The 15,190-nt window shown below is 41.6% G+C and overlaps 1 protein-coding gene across 4 annotated transcripts in view; it reads right to left on the reverse strand.

Moving 5' to 3' along the window:
• Positions 1-679: 679 nt before the first annotated feature.
• The window catches only part of LOC108934331 (phosphatidylinositol-binding clathrin assembly protein-like), a 28,787-nt gene continuing 14,276 nt past the window's right edge, over positions 680-15,190 (reverse strand). The window contains exons 8-20 of one of the 4 annotated variants that reach the window (XM_018751960.2): positions 13,835-13,876; positions 12,031-12,116; positions 11,175-11,298; positions 9,905-10,035; positions 7,696-7,796; positions 6,341-6,451; positions 4,856-4,978; positions 4,482-4,512; positions 4,250-4,385; positions 3,656-3,679; positions 2,365-2,421; positions 2,123-2,239; positions 680-1,674 (exon numbers count right to left, since the gene is read on the reverse strand). In XM_018751960.2, the coding sequence (XP_018607476.1) occupies positions 1,660-1,674; positions 2,123-2,239; positions 2,365-2,421; positions 3,656-3,679; positions 4,250-4,385; positions 4,482-4,512; positions 4,856-4,978; positions 6,341-6,451; positions 7,696-7,796; positions 9,905-10,035; positions 11,175-11,298; positions 12,031-12,116; positions 13,835-13,876 (1,098 nt within the window). In that variant the 3' untranslated portion in view covers positions 680-1,659. The remainder of the gene's footprint in view (positions 1,675-2,122; positions 2,240-2,364; positions 2,422-3,655; positions 3,680-4,249; positions 4,386-4,481; positions 4,513-4,855; positions 4,979-6,340; positions 6,452-7,695; positions 7,797-9,904; positions 10,036-11,174; positions 11,299-12,030; positions 12,117-13,834; positions 13,877-15,190) is intronic. The other 3 variants (XM_018751961.2, XM_018751963.2, XM_018751962.2) reach the window with 3 other exon arrangements.

Below are 15,190 nucleotides of genomic sequence, written 5' to 3' on the forward strand. Positions count from 1 at the left end.
AGCACTGTTTCAGGAATGTGTCCACAGACAACAGCGGACAGCCTTGGCATCCAGCTATTGGCAAAGTCCAGTGCAGGTAAACAAGAAGACTGGGAACCTACTACCTTTTATCCCCTAAACCTCCACATACAAGGAAGCCTGTACATGAGTCCACATTGACTTGCAGGAACCCATGTTTGCGAGCTGGGCTTCAGTCCTAGAGAAAGCTGCCAATGTCATCTTACAGCGGTAAAGTAAAATGGTCATCCAGCCCACTCTTCACAGCAGCACCTGCCATTTCCCATTACTACAGACCCTCTGAAGAAGATGAAAAATATTAGCTGCAAAAGTGAAAGTCTAGCCATCATTCTAAGATGGACCTGATGAAAATGAACAATGTGTTTTGAAAAATTCACTGGTCAAAGATCCACTCGTTGCAGGGTCACCAGTGAGGATCCGACACATTCTGTGGGCTTGGCTCAACCACTGTTAACTGCAGCCCACAGCTCTGAAGGTCTCCTGAGTAGACAATTTGCTCTGGGCCGCAATGTATCACAGGCAAGTTGTCCAGCTAAGCTCCACAAAGACAATAAAACATTAAGCTCATAAAGAAAGAGCAAATGCATTTGTTCCAAAAGGTCAGAAATTTACAAAAAAAAAAAAAAAAAAAAAAAAAAAAAAAAAAAAAAAAAAAAAAAAAAAAAAAAAAAAACACCCCACCCAACACACCATGTGTGCAGCCTTATGTCATTTACAAAAACACATAGTATTTAATGCCATTTAGGCATTTCTCCATCTCACACACACACACACACTATATCATTAAATCAGTTACATATAAATGTCATTAACAGAATGTGAGTGACAATTAAGGACCTTCACTGGGTCCTGCTATCATAAAAGAGGGGCAAGGAGAAGATCTCACATTGCAAACACACATGTAAATCATTTAATAGGCTCGATACAAGTTGGGAGAAGTTAAAATGCTGACGTGTCACACAAGCTGACACTGCAAACTGAAGGAAGGAAGGTAACTGATAAGTAATATTACAGCCAGTCTGAGCTCAGCTCTTTGCCTGAAAAAGATTCCCAACTCCCTCACACTCGACCTTGGCAGCCCACACTCGGTACAGTTAGCACAAAAGAACAAATCACAGCACAGAGTGACTTGTGAATGTAGCTGAGCTGGGCACATTTAACAGCAGGAACTCCTACAGTGCAGCTGGTTTTGGCTGCAAGTCCAGTCAGATACAGCAAAGATTATCATAAACAGATGCTGCTTTAGAAACTTCTGTAAAATTAGCTACCAAAGTTAACATCAGACTGTCAAACCATGTGCTGCTCCTGGTAACAGTGGCAATTCACAAAAGAAATGCAGACAAATGTGAAGTGCAGTGTAATGTGCAACTCTGTTAAACAAAAGGAAGTGAAAAGGAGGAGTCTCCAGAGTGAACATGAGCCAAGGGGGGAGAGGACAGGTCACAGGCTGTTTCATAAAGAGGGTGGTAACACACTCAGGCCATTACTAATGCACATCCTGTGCCTGTACGCATGACCCCAAGTCCTTCATGCCTCTCTCCTATTTGGTGTTGCCATCTTCATTTTTTCCTTCGTTTCTTTCTTTGTAAGTTTATCTGTGTTTGTGTGCTCCTGCCCTCTGTGCAACACCCTTTACCAGCACTACATGAACTGCATCTGTAAAGAAGAGAAATATTTCTAGTCAATTCATTAACCATTCATATTTTCCATGGCTATCATTCATGCTAAGGCAAGGGGGGGGGGGTGGCAATCAAAACCCACCACCTAAAATTAGAGACCATTCAAGCAGTCTCCAGCAACCTCAAGACATTACTTCACAGGCCTAAGGCTCTTTTCCCAAACTGAAACATAATGGCAACCAGCTTATCTCTATTAAAATTTTATAATTACACGAGTGATTACTATTACTGAGACTTCAAAATCAACATTGTGCTTAGTGTCTGTCAAATGAAGGAGTAGGTATTCCAGGGGTCCAGCACATCATCAAGCTATGAGTAAGAAAAAATTACTAGTTCAGCTAACAAAATATGGAAAAACTAATACAAAGCAGAAAAGTCTTGAGCAGAAAGTAGAAGTTAGTATCTGTTGTATTTTAGCACTTTACCTGGGCTCCAGGGATCGGGGCAAAAGGGTTGGTGGGTCTGAGAACAGGCTGGTTATACATCATGGGTTGGGGTGACATCATAGGGACACCACCCATCTGCCCCATCTGTGGAGGAATCTGGAAGAGGGAATAAAAACCAGCAACATTAGTAATTACAACCTTGGACACTGCGCTGCAGCTGGAGGAGGAATCCATGTGAAAGATGTGTTAGGCAGGCAAGTGTTTGTTTTGTGTGGGCTTACCATTCCATACACAGGCACTTGTGGTGTTGTCATGGGAAACGCCATGGGAGCTGGAGTCTGTTTTCAGAACAGGGGAGACTAGGCATTAGTCAGGTCTTGTTCATCTATCCATGTGCATTACACCAACACACTGACATCTCAAAAAGAAAAACCAGCTAGATCATCCAACTATAAAATCAGTCCAAATCTGCTTTTGCTTTAGTTGCTGCAAGTAAATTTTACCATTAACACTGAAATCTTAGTTTCTAAGAACAGTATGGAAACCATTCAAATTCCATCTACTTCTCTTCATATCTGTATCCAGTACATTACATGAGCAGGGTGCATTTCCTTGCAACATACAACTTTGCTGATGAATTTAAAAGGGATTTATTCTCTGAAGTCAATGTCTTAAAATAAATAACTACTTTATTCATAACCAACAAACCAGACAAACACCACCCAACACCACTAACCAACACTGACTATTTAGATTGTTTTGTAAAATACAGAACTCTGCTTATTTTTTTAGCAAATGCAAAAATGGAGGATCTGAGATGGAAGCATCACAAAGTTTCAGATAAAAAAAAAGTTGGTCTGCAATTTAAAGCAGCAAGCACTTAGACCAACATTCTTCGTTGCTGTGTGGCCAGCCAAATAATTCCCAGTCTAAATTTTGCAAGGTTTTCAATAATTCATATGGGCTTGGCCTGCCAAAGGAGTGTTGTAATCTAGGCATGACGGCAATTAGTTTTATTTCACATTCGCATTTCATTCAATCAGTCTGTCCAGCACTGAATGCATTTAGTTTCAAACATAAGTTCCCAGCTGTAGTTTGTGTTTGTTTCATTACTGACTGTCTTGTCCTCTGCCAGATGACTTGCAAAATGCTGAAGATCATTTTGCTCAGTTTTAAGTAGAATAATTTTATGCAGGTTTTGTCCCAGTTGTTTCAGTTGCACAGGTCCCACATTTTACTTCCACATTTAAAAAAAAAAAAATAAAAAGGGCCCTAAATAATAAAGAGCTGGTTAAAGGAACACATTTTGACACCAAAAATGCCTCAATATTTAATATGAAAACCGCAATGGATTACAGAGACCAGAGGTGCATTGCTAGGGAACCTGGAGAAATTAAGGAACTTCTCAATCAGAAAAATTAATAAAACAAGGCATCAAACTGTGTGGGTTATTTCAAAATTATACAGGACCAACTCAGAATGAAGCAGACAAACTTAAGTATTTAAAAAAAAATATACTGAACTGTATGGACATCTAGAAAAATACAAGAAATCTTTTCACAGAGTACTTACATAACCAGTATAGATCATTCCATTCTGCCGCATTAGGAAAACAGTACAGAAGTATTGAGATAAGGTGGGAGGAGGTAAGAGGTGAAGAAAACCAATAGATACATAATGAGTAGGTTTGAAAACACAGGAAGAAGGAACAGAAAGCGGAAGCAATAATGTGACAATTTTGAAGACACAGCAATACATGCAATATAGGCACAACTAGCAATATTCACAAAACACGGAGAACCACAAAACAAAATGTGCCATTCTGAGCAAACACATCATGCAATTAATAAGGTCAAAAACACCTTTCATTTAAAAAATACTAAGCGTTGCAGCCTCAGTAGCTGGTTTATTGCAAAACCATATTACATTTGACATTAAATATTTCACACTTCTATTCAAACACTAGAAGATGGATAAACAACTTCAGTTCATGGACATCATATTCCACTGTGTCAGAAAACACATTACTGGAGCCACATAATTTACATAAACACCAGATAGAGAAGAAGAAACTGCCTGGTGAAACAGGAGCTGAGGCTGAGTGGAAACCAACATACCCGGGAGGCTATGAGGAGATGAGCATCAGCAAGGACATTTGAGTCTTACCATCTGCGGCACAGGTATGGGAGCCTGGGCCAGGGGTGCAGGGTTCCAGGCTGTGGTCGTGCTCATGGTCTTGGACTGCCAGTTTGAGCCACCAGTTAACTTCTTCTCACCTGGTTGGGTCCACTGCATATCTGGCCTGAACATAAGAGATTGTAAAGATCACCAAGTAAAAAATGTGACTTCTGACAAGAGCGACACTGAACACTAATTTGTCCCCAAGTTACATACATACTTTTTGGCTGGTGTTCCTCCAAACTGAAGGTCTGCAAAAAAAGAAGCAGAGCTTAAAAAGACCCAGTGAACTAACCTTGACAACATTCTCTACATCACACCATAGACAAAAGACTGACTGCTAATTCCAGGGGTCAGTGTTAATAATGCTTCCCTGTAGGCCACAATTAACTTTCACACCCCCGCCAAGCTCACAAAAAGGCTGCATGCCTGTGATGAAACAGGAGAAGGAAGGAAGAACAGTAGAAGGAAAGACTAACCTCAGTCACTTCTGAGAGATGTTACATTTGTAGACATATTTGACAGTGCCACCTGACAAGTTTCAAAACTTCAACAGAACACATAGCTAAGGAACAGGAGAGTAAGCCCACTCACTGCCTACAAGGTTGGCTAGGGATGAGTCAAGGTCACTGGCCAGCAGCTTTCCTCCTCCAGTGTGCGTTGGCATGGCTGGCACCTGGCTCTGTATGGTCACTGTGGGCTTCAGCATGTCTGCTACTGTGTCCACACCTGGGCCAAAGAGGGAGAGAGCAGATACCTGCTCAGGGCCACTTCACATAGCATCACAGACAAGGACAGAACATTACATTTATTCATTTAGCTGATGCTTTTCCAAAGCAACTTATAATGTTAAGCTGTTTACAATTATTTATCCGTTTATACAGCTAGGTAGTTTTTTTTTTTTTTTTTTTTATAAAATCAGGAGCAATTTTTAGGGTAAGTACCTTGCTCAAGGGTACTACAGCTAGAGGTGGTGAGACAAAGCTGTGAGCTTTGGGTCCAGAGACAGCAGCTCTAACCACTATGCTACCAGCTGCCCTTTAAATGGCCTATCATGCACCAAAGCCTGTGGTACTACAGCGGTCAAAGTAAACACTCCCGAAGTCTCAGCACACTCAAGTTTGTACATCAAGTTAAACTATTTAGTCAAAATTTCTGTTCTGTAGCTAGCAGAGCTAATTCAAAAGGCTTGCAGACCTGACACAGTCAGGTGTCCTGGTACTCTGGTTCACAGAAATTATCATTTACATTTATTCATTTAGCAGATGCTTTTGTTCAAAATGCCATACATCTCATTTGCATAGAGCAACCCTCATGAACACCATGCTCTGGTCCAGGCTCAATAAGCACACATCAGGGAGGAGAACTTGCATGTCCAAAAGAGACTTGTACCACTTGCCACCTCCCCCCTGCCTACTTAAGCCCAACAAGGATAAGATGAGGAACAATATTTTCTCAGGAAACAGCAACTAGCTTCTGGAGAGTCTGCTGACAGGCCACATTTATATGGCCCTGCTTCCTGCTTAGTCAGCAACAAAAGCACTTTAAAAAAAAAAAAAAAAAGAGGTGGGGGCTACTCACCAGTTGCACAAAATGCCACCAGGAAAGGCAGACACCCAGGGATGGTGAAAACAAGATAAAGATACATGTGTAAGAGCAAGAATGCCACTGTTTCAAACACACAAAATACAGGGAGATCTTAGCAGTAGCAGTTCAATAAAAAAGGGGGGTATTTTACAATCATACAAGACATTCAGATGTAATCCTAAATTAACCAATGTTATTTATAAATTTAACTGAATCACAGCACAGAATAAGCCTTGTTTCAATATATACAGCAATTCAGCTAAAGTCCTTGGATCACAGGCATATAAGCATACAGGGGTCATCCTTTGCAAGAGGTACAATGTGTAGAAAATAGAATGACAGCAAAGCCAGTAGTGTTAGTGGTGACAAAGACAAATGAAGTTAAATCAGCAAAAGCAAAAAAGGTTCCTTTTATAGCCAATCACAGAGAAGCAAGGTTTGCTTGGTCTTAGTTTGGTGTTTGTTTTTTTTTTTTTTTTTTTTTTTTTTTACCAGATGCAGGCTTCATATCATTACTGGCAACTTTAGTCCCGAACACAGCATCAAAATCTACATTCATTGTGGGCATTGGAATGGATGGTTGGACGGGATGGATTTCCAGACCTGAGGGAACAGAGTGGGCACAGTGTTGCATGACACACGTTTTTCGTGTCACCCCAACATATCACCTCCTATTAATGGCACCCATGATTCTTTAGTGTGGGTTTTGTTCATCTTCATCTCCCATTCCCTTAACATGCTGACAGACTGGCCTCTCTCCACCTTCATTCCAACCCACTTAGAACTTTCCTCCACCTAAGCTGTCCAACTGAAGAGTAGGAAGTACACCTTAACTGTAAATAACCTGAACTGTATACAAGATAGTTTCCTCTCAAATCCAGTTTCCATGACTTTTCAACTAAATGAAAGATCTACTTCAAAAGTAACAGTAACTAAAGTATCTTTGCACTAGATACACTACAGAATTAAGAAACATTAGGATAAAGAAACTGAAGTGCACACTTTCAGGGTTGTGAAATTACATGCAGTTTCAACTCTGACTACGGAGTTTGCTGTTTCCTCCCCATTTCCTTTCTCCCTAATGCAATGCATGCATGTCCCCTATATGAAAAATGTAAATATTGTTTTTTAAAAACCTGACTTTTTCCAAAAGTTTTCTGAATGTGGGAAGTTTTCCATGGAATGCAGAGATGAAGACAGTTCAAAATTGCCTTATCAGAACAAAACACTCCTACACATACAAAGCAGCCCAGGATTTGAGACATACATTTTAGAAAATACTGAAACACAGCTTCTGTCAAACAACCACTGATTGAGTAAACATTACTGTGAACCATGACCATCTCAAGGTCACCCATGACTTCAGCCTCCTTCACCATCTCTACTTCTGCAGAAAACTAGTCTCAGAAAAAAGAAAAAACATTCGTAGCAATTATTGCCACGGACACCTGGAATCTTTCAATGAACTTTGAAAGCCCCTACGATCTGCACATATAACGTATTAAAATGTGACAGAGGAGACAGATAAATGAAGGTATGACTGGATTGAAGATGTTTACTATAATGATCATGAGACATGATTAACCACTGAAGAGATAACAGGTCATGCATATGGAAGGGAAGCGAGCAAACTGCCCCAAAGATTGCAGAGCTGTTGTCACTGTGCTGCTAAAGCTCTACTGCTGAACCCCTTAGGACTTTGTGTAGCTCAGCGCTATGCTCTCTACCAGCAAGTCATGGGCATAAAAATATTCCATTAGTTATTTACTCACTAGACAACCAGTATAGCATGCATGCTGACACATGGAAATTTGATTGAACACCCAGCTTTGGGGCCGAGGGCTTACCTCCCCAGGTGCTGTTGACAGTGGAGACGGCAGGTGTGCTTTGGACCGCAGGGACAAAGGTAGGCTGGAGGTCAAACAGGTCATTTGTAAGGTTTGGCATGCTGAAATGGATGGAAAGCAACAGTTAGCACAAATGTCTTCCTCTAATGGAAGGATAACAATGGTCAATTTGCCCCAAAATCCAGTTCTAGAAACAAGTCGGTCACTTAGCAAATTCACCATGTCAGAAGAATGACAAATGTCTAAATTACCCTTCAAAGAGACCATAGCTGAAGAAAACATACTCGCAGATTTGAGCATTGAGTAGGTTACTTATAAACCACAAAGGCGGTCATTGACGGGTGCCGCTGCATCTCTCCCAGAGAAACTGAATGCGTTTTATGGCTGCTTCGAGTTTGAGAACAAAGACCCCCCGCTACACATCCCCACAGTACATGACAACGCCGGTCTCACCGTCTCTGTGGCGCAGGTGAGAAAAACTTTTAGCCGAGTCAACACCCACAAAGCTGCTGGACCGGATGGAATTTTAGGGCGAGTTTTAAAAACATGCAGTGAGCAACTGGCTACTGTCTTCACGGACATATTTAACACCTCCTTAAAAAGCTCAACTGTACCCACTTGTTTCAAAAACACCACCATCATCCCCATTCCTAAGAAGAACAAAGTGAGCTGCCTTAATGACTATTGCCCAGTGGCACTGACTCCCATTGCAATGAAATGCTTTGAGAGGCTGGTGCTGGGACACATTAAGGACACCATCCCAGACACTCTGGACCCACTGCAGTTTGCCTACCGCCACAACAGATCCACTGAAGACGCAATATCACACGCACTCCACACCATTCTGTCTCACCTGGATAATAAAAACTGCTATGCAAGGCTATTGTTTGTAGACTATAGCTCAGCATTTAACACCGTCATCCCAACCAAGCTGATCCAGAAACTACTAGGGCTGGGACTGAGTGCCACATTGTGCAATTGGATCCTGGATTTCCTCACCAACAGACCCCAGCGTGTGCAGATTGGCAGCAATACCTCCTCCCCACTGATCCTCAACACTGGCACTCCACAGGGAAGTGTCCTGAGCCCGGTGCTATACTTCCTGTTCACACATGACTGTGTGGCCAGTCACAGCTCCAGCACTATCATAAAGTTTGCTGACGATACCACCACTGTGGGTCTGATCACCAACAACGATGAAACGGCCTACAGAGAGGAGGTGAGGCTCCTGGCAGAATGCTGCCAGGACAACCACCTGTCTCTAAATGTCAGTAAAATTAAGGAGCTGGTGATTGACTTCAGGAAACAGGATACGGTTCAGGCACCTATCTACGTAGGAGGGGACATGGTAGAGAGAGTCAACAGCTTCAGATTCCTAGGGGTCACCCTCACTGCCAAACTCACATGGACTGAGCACACAGAATCGACCATCAAAAAGGCCCATCAACGCCTCCACTTCCTCAGGCATCTGAAGAAAGCCAGGATGTACACTACAGTGCTCACCACTTTCTACAGGTGTGCTGTGGAGTCCGTCCTCACAGGGTGCATTACATCCTGGTGTGGCAGCTGCTCCGTACAGGACAAGAAAGCCCTACAGAGGGTGGTCAAAACGGCTCAGGAAATCATCGGCACGCAGCTACCAGCAGTCGAGGACACCTACACCACACGCTGCCTCAGAAAGACGAGCATCATGAGAGATCAGTCACCCCGCACGGGCACTTTTCTCTTCCCTGCCATCTGCAAAACGGCTTAGGTCTATTCGAACCCGCACAGCTAGGTACAAGAACAGCTTTTACCCTACTGCTGTAAGACTATACAACACTAACCAATGTGCCACCTTTAGTAACTAGAGTTGGACTGCTCCTCCCAAGCACATTGGTAAATTACATTGTCACTTGAAGCATTCTCATTCTCTCATTCTGAGTTCTCCGACTGCTACCATTATTGTTACTACTGTTACCATCATTTATTATTATTGCTGTCATTGCTGCTATTGTTATTTACTGTCATTGACACTTGTTTGTCATTGTTTGTGCAGTATTTCTATTGTCCTTGCCCATAGTTTGTGAAGAAGCATTCAGGAAGATTTTCATGATACGTGTCATACATACAAGTACCATGTACAATAAACTTGAACTTGAAACTACTTATCACTCCCCACTGCATTTATGCATCACAAAGAGAAGCAGTTAGCAACATTTTTGTCTACCTGCTGGTGGAAGGTGCTTGAGCAGTGTTAAAGAGGTCCATGCCCGTGCTGCTGCCATTAGCACTAGTTGTTGACTGCGTGCTGGGGGATGCAGTGGGAGTCTGCATGCCAAACTCCTTCAGCCTGTGATCCTGCAGAAGATGTGCCAGACAAAAATAAAACGGCTATTAAAGAGGTTACACATTCAGTCTCTATTATCTCCGCTTAAGTCAAATGCATACTTTCAAGCACCAAAGGAAGAGTCTGAAAATGTGGTTTCCAAAATTAGGATGCAAATCTATCGGGCACTGGGACATGCATCAGGCTCAAGCACCAGACGGTGGGTCACAGTATCCAGCAGACAGAATGCAAACAGACAAAACTGCTGCAGCAAAACAGGTCCATGCACTGAACGATACTCTGAAAGCTTTAAAGAGCTCTTGCTCCACATTAATTCTGTCAACTATACCTGACCAGAAAGAAGATTAGGTGCACCAAGCAAAGCAGGGCATTTAAAGTGCACAGACTTAATTCTGGCTCTGACATGGTGAAATGACCTCCCTCCCTCACTCACTCAGAACTGCTGAATATCTCTCTACATCTGAGAAAGTCTCAAGATTTACCTCTTTCAAACTCACGCATCCCCTGATCTCCCAAGTGCAAGATAAACATGTGTTTATGTTTAATAATTTGTTTAATGATAGGAATGCCTCTATTCAGCTACTTGTGCAGCATACACTGGTTCACGTGTCTGCATCCAAATGTCTCCTTGTGTCGATGTAATTCACTCTTGGCATTGTTCTCATTGCTTTGGAGAAAAGCATCTGCTAAATGAATAAATGTAAATATCTTGTGGGAAAAGGATTTTTTTTTTTTTTTTTTTTTTTTTTTTTTTAAATATTGAGCCATTTGGTCAGAGACTCTAAAGCTGTCCTTCAAATATACATGCAGAATCAGGATGAATTTTACTGGCCAGTGTGCTAATGCACACTGAATACTTTTGAAATCACTATTCATTAGAGAGGAAAACGGACATCTCAAAGGAGTGACCCGACCTGAGACAAGGATGGGTAAATGCAGAAAGTGACAAAAATCCAATTATACAAATCTAACCCATTTTTAGCCTATGTAGTTTTGAATGCAGCTACAAGCAGCATTGCAGTTACCAGTCAGATAAGCTGGCTATGAGCACAAGACTGTGGAAACCACTGTTACACAATGCCAGTGTTCAGAGGGGCGGCTATGTGTGGGTGTGATGTTTAGGAGACCCATGACAGATATAACTCCTCACCTTGAGGGACTGCAGCCTGGTCTGCTCTTCTTCCAGCGCCTGTTGCTTCTCCTTCTCATCCATCCGACTGAAGGACATGCCCGTATTGGACAACGAGGACACAGCGCTGGAAAGTGTGCTAGCTCTGCAGCAGAGTGCAGGACATGAGACAGAAGAAAGTGCCCCCAGAAAGCAAGTGGAGCAAACTCACGTTTGCACCATTAGGTAGCAAGTGAACTGCTGAAAAAAATGCAGTTGCTTTTATTAGTGTGTGAAAACTAATATTACTTGTTACATTTCCCTGGAAAAGATATGACAACACGAATTCATACATTTAGTGCTGCACCACTGTGTATAAATTTTTTAAAAAGTTGAACTGTACTGGCTCAGTGGTGCCAACAGTAAATTCATAAAAGGCCTTTCTTATGGAATAAACATAATAAATAAACCTTTCCCAAGTAAAGTGCAAAGACTTTGCAGTTGAAAGCTTGCATGTGAGATCTTGCTATCTTTAATCATCATTTCCATGCCCTGTTTTATCCACTTACCGTAACTGCATGCATAGCAGGATGTAGTGAAACTAGATACATTATGTATTGAAACATTACAGTATTTACTATGCAAGAAGCTAGTGTTACAGTAGTATTCAATGTAAAAATGTGTAAAATGTAACAAATTACCATGGGACACATTTATATTTATGTATTTAAGCAGGCATTTTTAGCCAAAGCAATTTACAATTACTATATACTATTTAGCTCATTCCCTTCCATCCAAGGTGTCTTACAATGCTAAATACACCACAGTACACTACCTATAGTTTCATCTATACACCATACAAAAGTGCTCTTTTTTTGGAAAATTTCACTTTTCTCACCTGCTGGCTGCAGATAGTTCCTTGGTCTTCTTGCCCTCCAGAGAGGCCAAGTGCTGTTCCAAGGCCTCTAGAAGGCTGCTGGGGGCCTGTGGGCATGGCAAGCGGTTGGGGGCAGGGCAGTAGGGTGGGGTGTGAAACACTGTTGAGAAATCAACACACACACACACGCACGCACGCACACACGCACGCACCTTCGACACACATTGTCAAGTTTCTCCTTGCAGGCTTCTACGCAACGCACTACCATATCCCAAAACATGGTTACATGCCTCAAGTATTAACAAGGTTCCAGGACAAAACAAAGGGGAGAAAAGAAGGGATAGAGGACGGCATCCAAGCCTGACATGCAGAGTTGAGCCTCAGTCACATGCGAGCATATACACAGGCCTGTGGTGTCATTTTCCCAACAGGATATTGCCCATTCTCTTTCAAAACCACAGGAATCTTCTCTACACAGGACTGCATATATGCTTACACACAAAAACATTCACAGTAAGGGCACATAAAAAGATCTTTGGCATCCATTCTCTCATATGCCAGTATCAAGTAACAATTCAAAGAAAAATCACAAGTTTTAAAAGGAAGATGGGACTACTCTTTTGAACATATGCTCCTACTTTGTTCTAGACATGTGCAACATAACAGAACTGGGTCAGTGTTTTAATATATGATCGCCTACATCATAATGTCTCTACTTCAACAAAGAGCTTGGAAGCCAAAGCAGGTTGACTGCAGGAAGGGCAGATTTCTCATAAGAGGGAAAAAAAAAAAAAAAAAAAAAAAAATATATATATATACACACTTCAGAGAAATCTAAGAAAGCCATATTTTTCAAAAAAGAAAAAAGGGGGTGAGGGGGGAGATTTTATTTTTTAGGATATAACCATTCGCTGCTCTCCCCACAGCTTTTTTACCAAGATTGTTTTGGATGGCTAAGCTAAAACCCATGATACTGGCCTACATGTGATAGACACATGATGGGCATGCATCCATTGAAGAGAACCAAAATCTAAACTAAGCAAACAAGAAAAATCAGCATCTTTGTGTAATAATACCAGTATCATCCCTTAATAGGCTCAAAGACTTGCTAAGAAAGTTGCCAAAGAACAAAACCAAACAAATAAGGGAAATTAACATTAAGATAATGATGTCTGCAAGGTGTCAAGCAGAGGAGAAGCTACAGAAAGTACAAGGTTGACAGCTAAGATGAACACTAAAGTAGCTGTGTCTGGTACTTAGATATGCAAAAGCACCATATATACAACAGCACCACCATGAATTACCTAGAAATGAAAAGGTGGCATTTTTTGCCATAATCATATTAAAGCAGTTAAGTTAGAAATAAGGAAAGAATATTTTGCACCAGCAAGATGCCTTAAGATAACTTACTACAGTACAAGACTTCAGGAGAGTTCTAAATGTTTTCAAATAATGCCATTTTCTGATTTCCCACAAAACTAACACAAAAGCTTAAAATATACACAAAATGTTGATAGAATTTAAAGTAAAACTGAAAGGCCAAATAATTCATTTATAATGAAGATGAACTTCACTGCAGCTGCAAATAAACCTGATTTTAAGTTTGCCTGTCTGACACCATTTCAAATGGGAAAAAGACCAAGGAATGATTTTACCCAAAGAGGGGAAAAGAACAGCATAATCCCTTGACTGAAGCAAAGGATTAGAGGGGTAGTTTTTTCTGAGATCAAGAGCAGGAAAGAGGTGGAGGCCTGTAGGGTGAGTAGGGAATGACAGCGTTCAGAATGGAACAACGTGTAGAAATTGAGATGAAATGTACACTGACCTGTGTTAGATCTGGGATGTCACCCTGATCAATTCCAACTTGCTGTGTCACGAAAAAGGGGCAAAACAGAACCAAAAACAGAAAAACAAAATACAACAAAAGAGGGAAGGGGGGTAAGAAAGAAAATATATAACAAAAGGACCCATTAACTTCATGCAGTGATGGTAAACAACAGAAAAAAGGGATCTTGCATGCTCTCTCTCTCTCTCACACACACACACACGACTAATGAGTTTTCACACTTAAATGTCTTGGACTGGTGTTGGACTCAGTCTGGAATAGCAGGATGGGGCACTCATGTAACCAGAAGGTGATGAAACATCCAAAAAACACTTAAGTAATGCTGACTCTGAAAAAGCTACACACACACACACACACACACACACACACACACACAGATGGAAGACATTTTCCCCTCTACAAGAAATGAATGCAACTTCTACAACCAGTGAGAATCAACTTAGACTGTATACATTCCATCTTCCCCATCCAACAATCATTACTAAAATGATACTGCCTTCCACAAAAAGTCAACATCTATTTAAAAAAAATGGGTTGGTAAAGAAAATTACATTTGGGGGGAAAAAAAATGGTGTGGCCTCACAGACACTTCCCATCCTCTCCGAGAGAAAGGCAGCATTGGGACTCAAGGAATGCCCACTATAACACCGCCCTCATTTTTGGAGAGGACAGTTGTCCGTGCTTTTTACACTCAAGTCTGGAACTCAACCTGTTCTTTCAAAAAGAGACACTGACACCCATTAGATGAAACTAGACCACCAGAGGGATTAAAAGAATAAGAGATCTGAAAGTCATCACAAACATGCTTTTTATCCCTTCTAAAATGTCAAGGGGAATGAAGGAATCAAACTAGTCATGTGGCTTTGCATGCAGAGGGAGCCAGGAAGACTGCTGAAATGACTTTAAACAGAAACAATAGGGGAGGGGCAGAAAAGGCCACCACCCTCCCACTGGCACAGGGAGTCAGTGGAGTTGCTGTGCAGGAAAATAGGCACACGCTTCACAGTAGTCCATGCAATGCAGGCCATCAGGCACCAGGCAGGCCTCAAGGTTGGGTCACCCTCACAACCACATGAGCTGTGCCACGCAGCAACAGGGGGACAACAAGTCACCACCAGTTTCCTTACCTACTGTGAACAATACACCAATTATCCAAAGCTAGCTCTGCAAAAGCAAATGCTATGCATATTCCCTTTGAAATCTCCCTATTGGTAGAGGACATTAAAGTGCTTATCAGAGAGGTACAATACGGTTGCATATAGCTCCAATAAATTCATCAGTGTACTCTAAACATTCGGAAAGAAAAATTAAGTCAAATTTGTGCTCCACTATCCC

The sequence above is a fragment of the Scleropages formosus genome, chromosome 4, assembly GCF_900964775.1.
Source record: "Scleropages formosus chromosome 4, fSclFor1.1, whole genome shotgun sequence".
NCBI lineage: Eukaryota > Metazoa > Chordata > Actinopteri > Osteoglossiformes > Osteoglossidae > Scleropages > Scleropages formosus.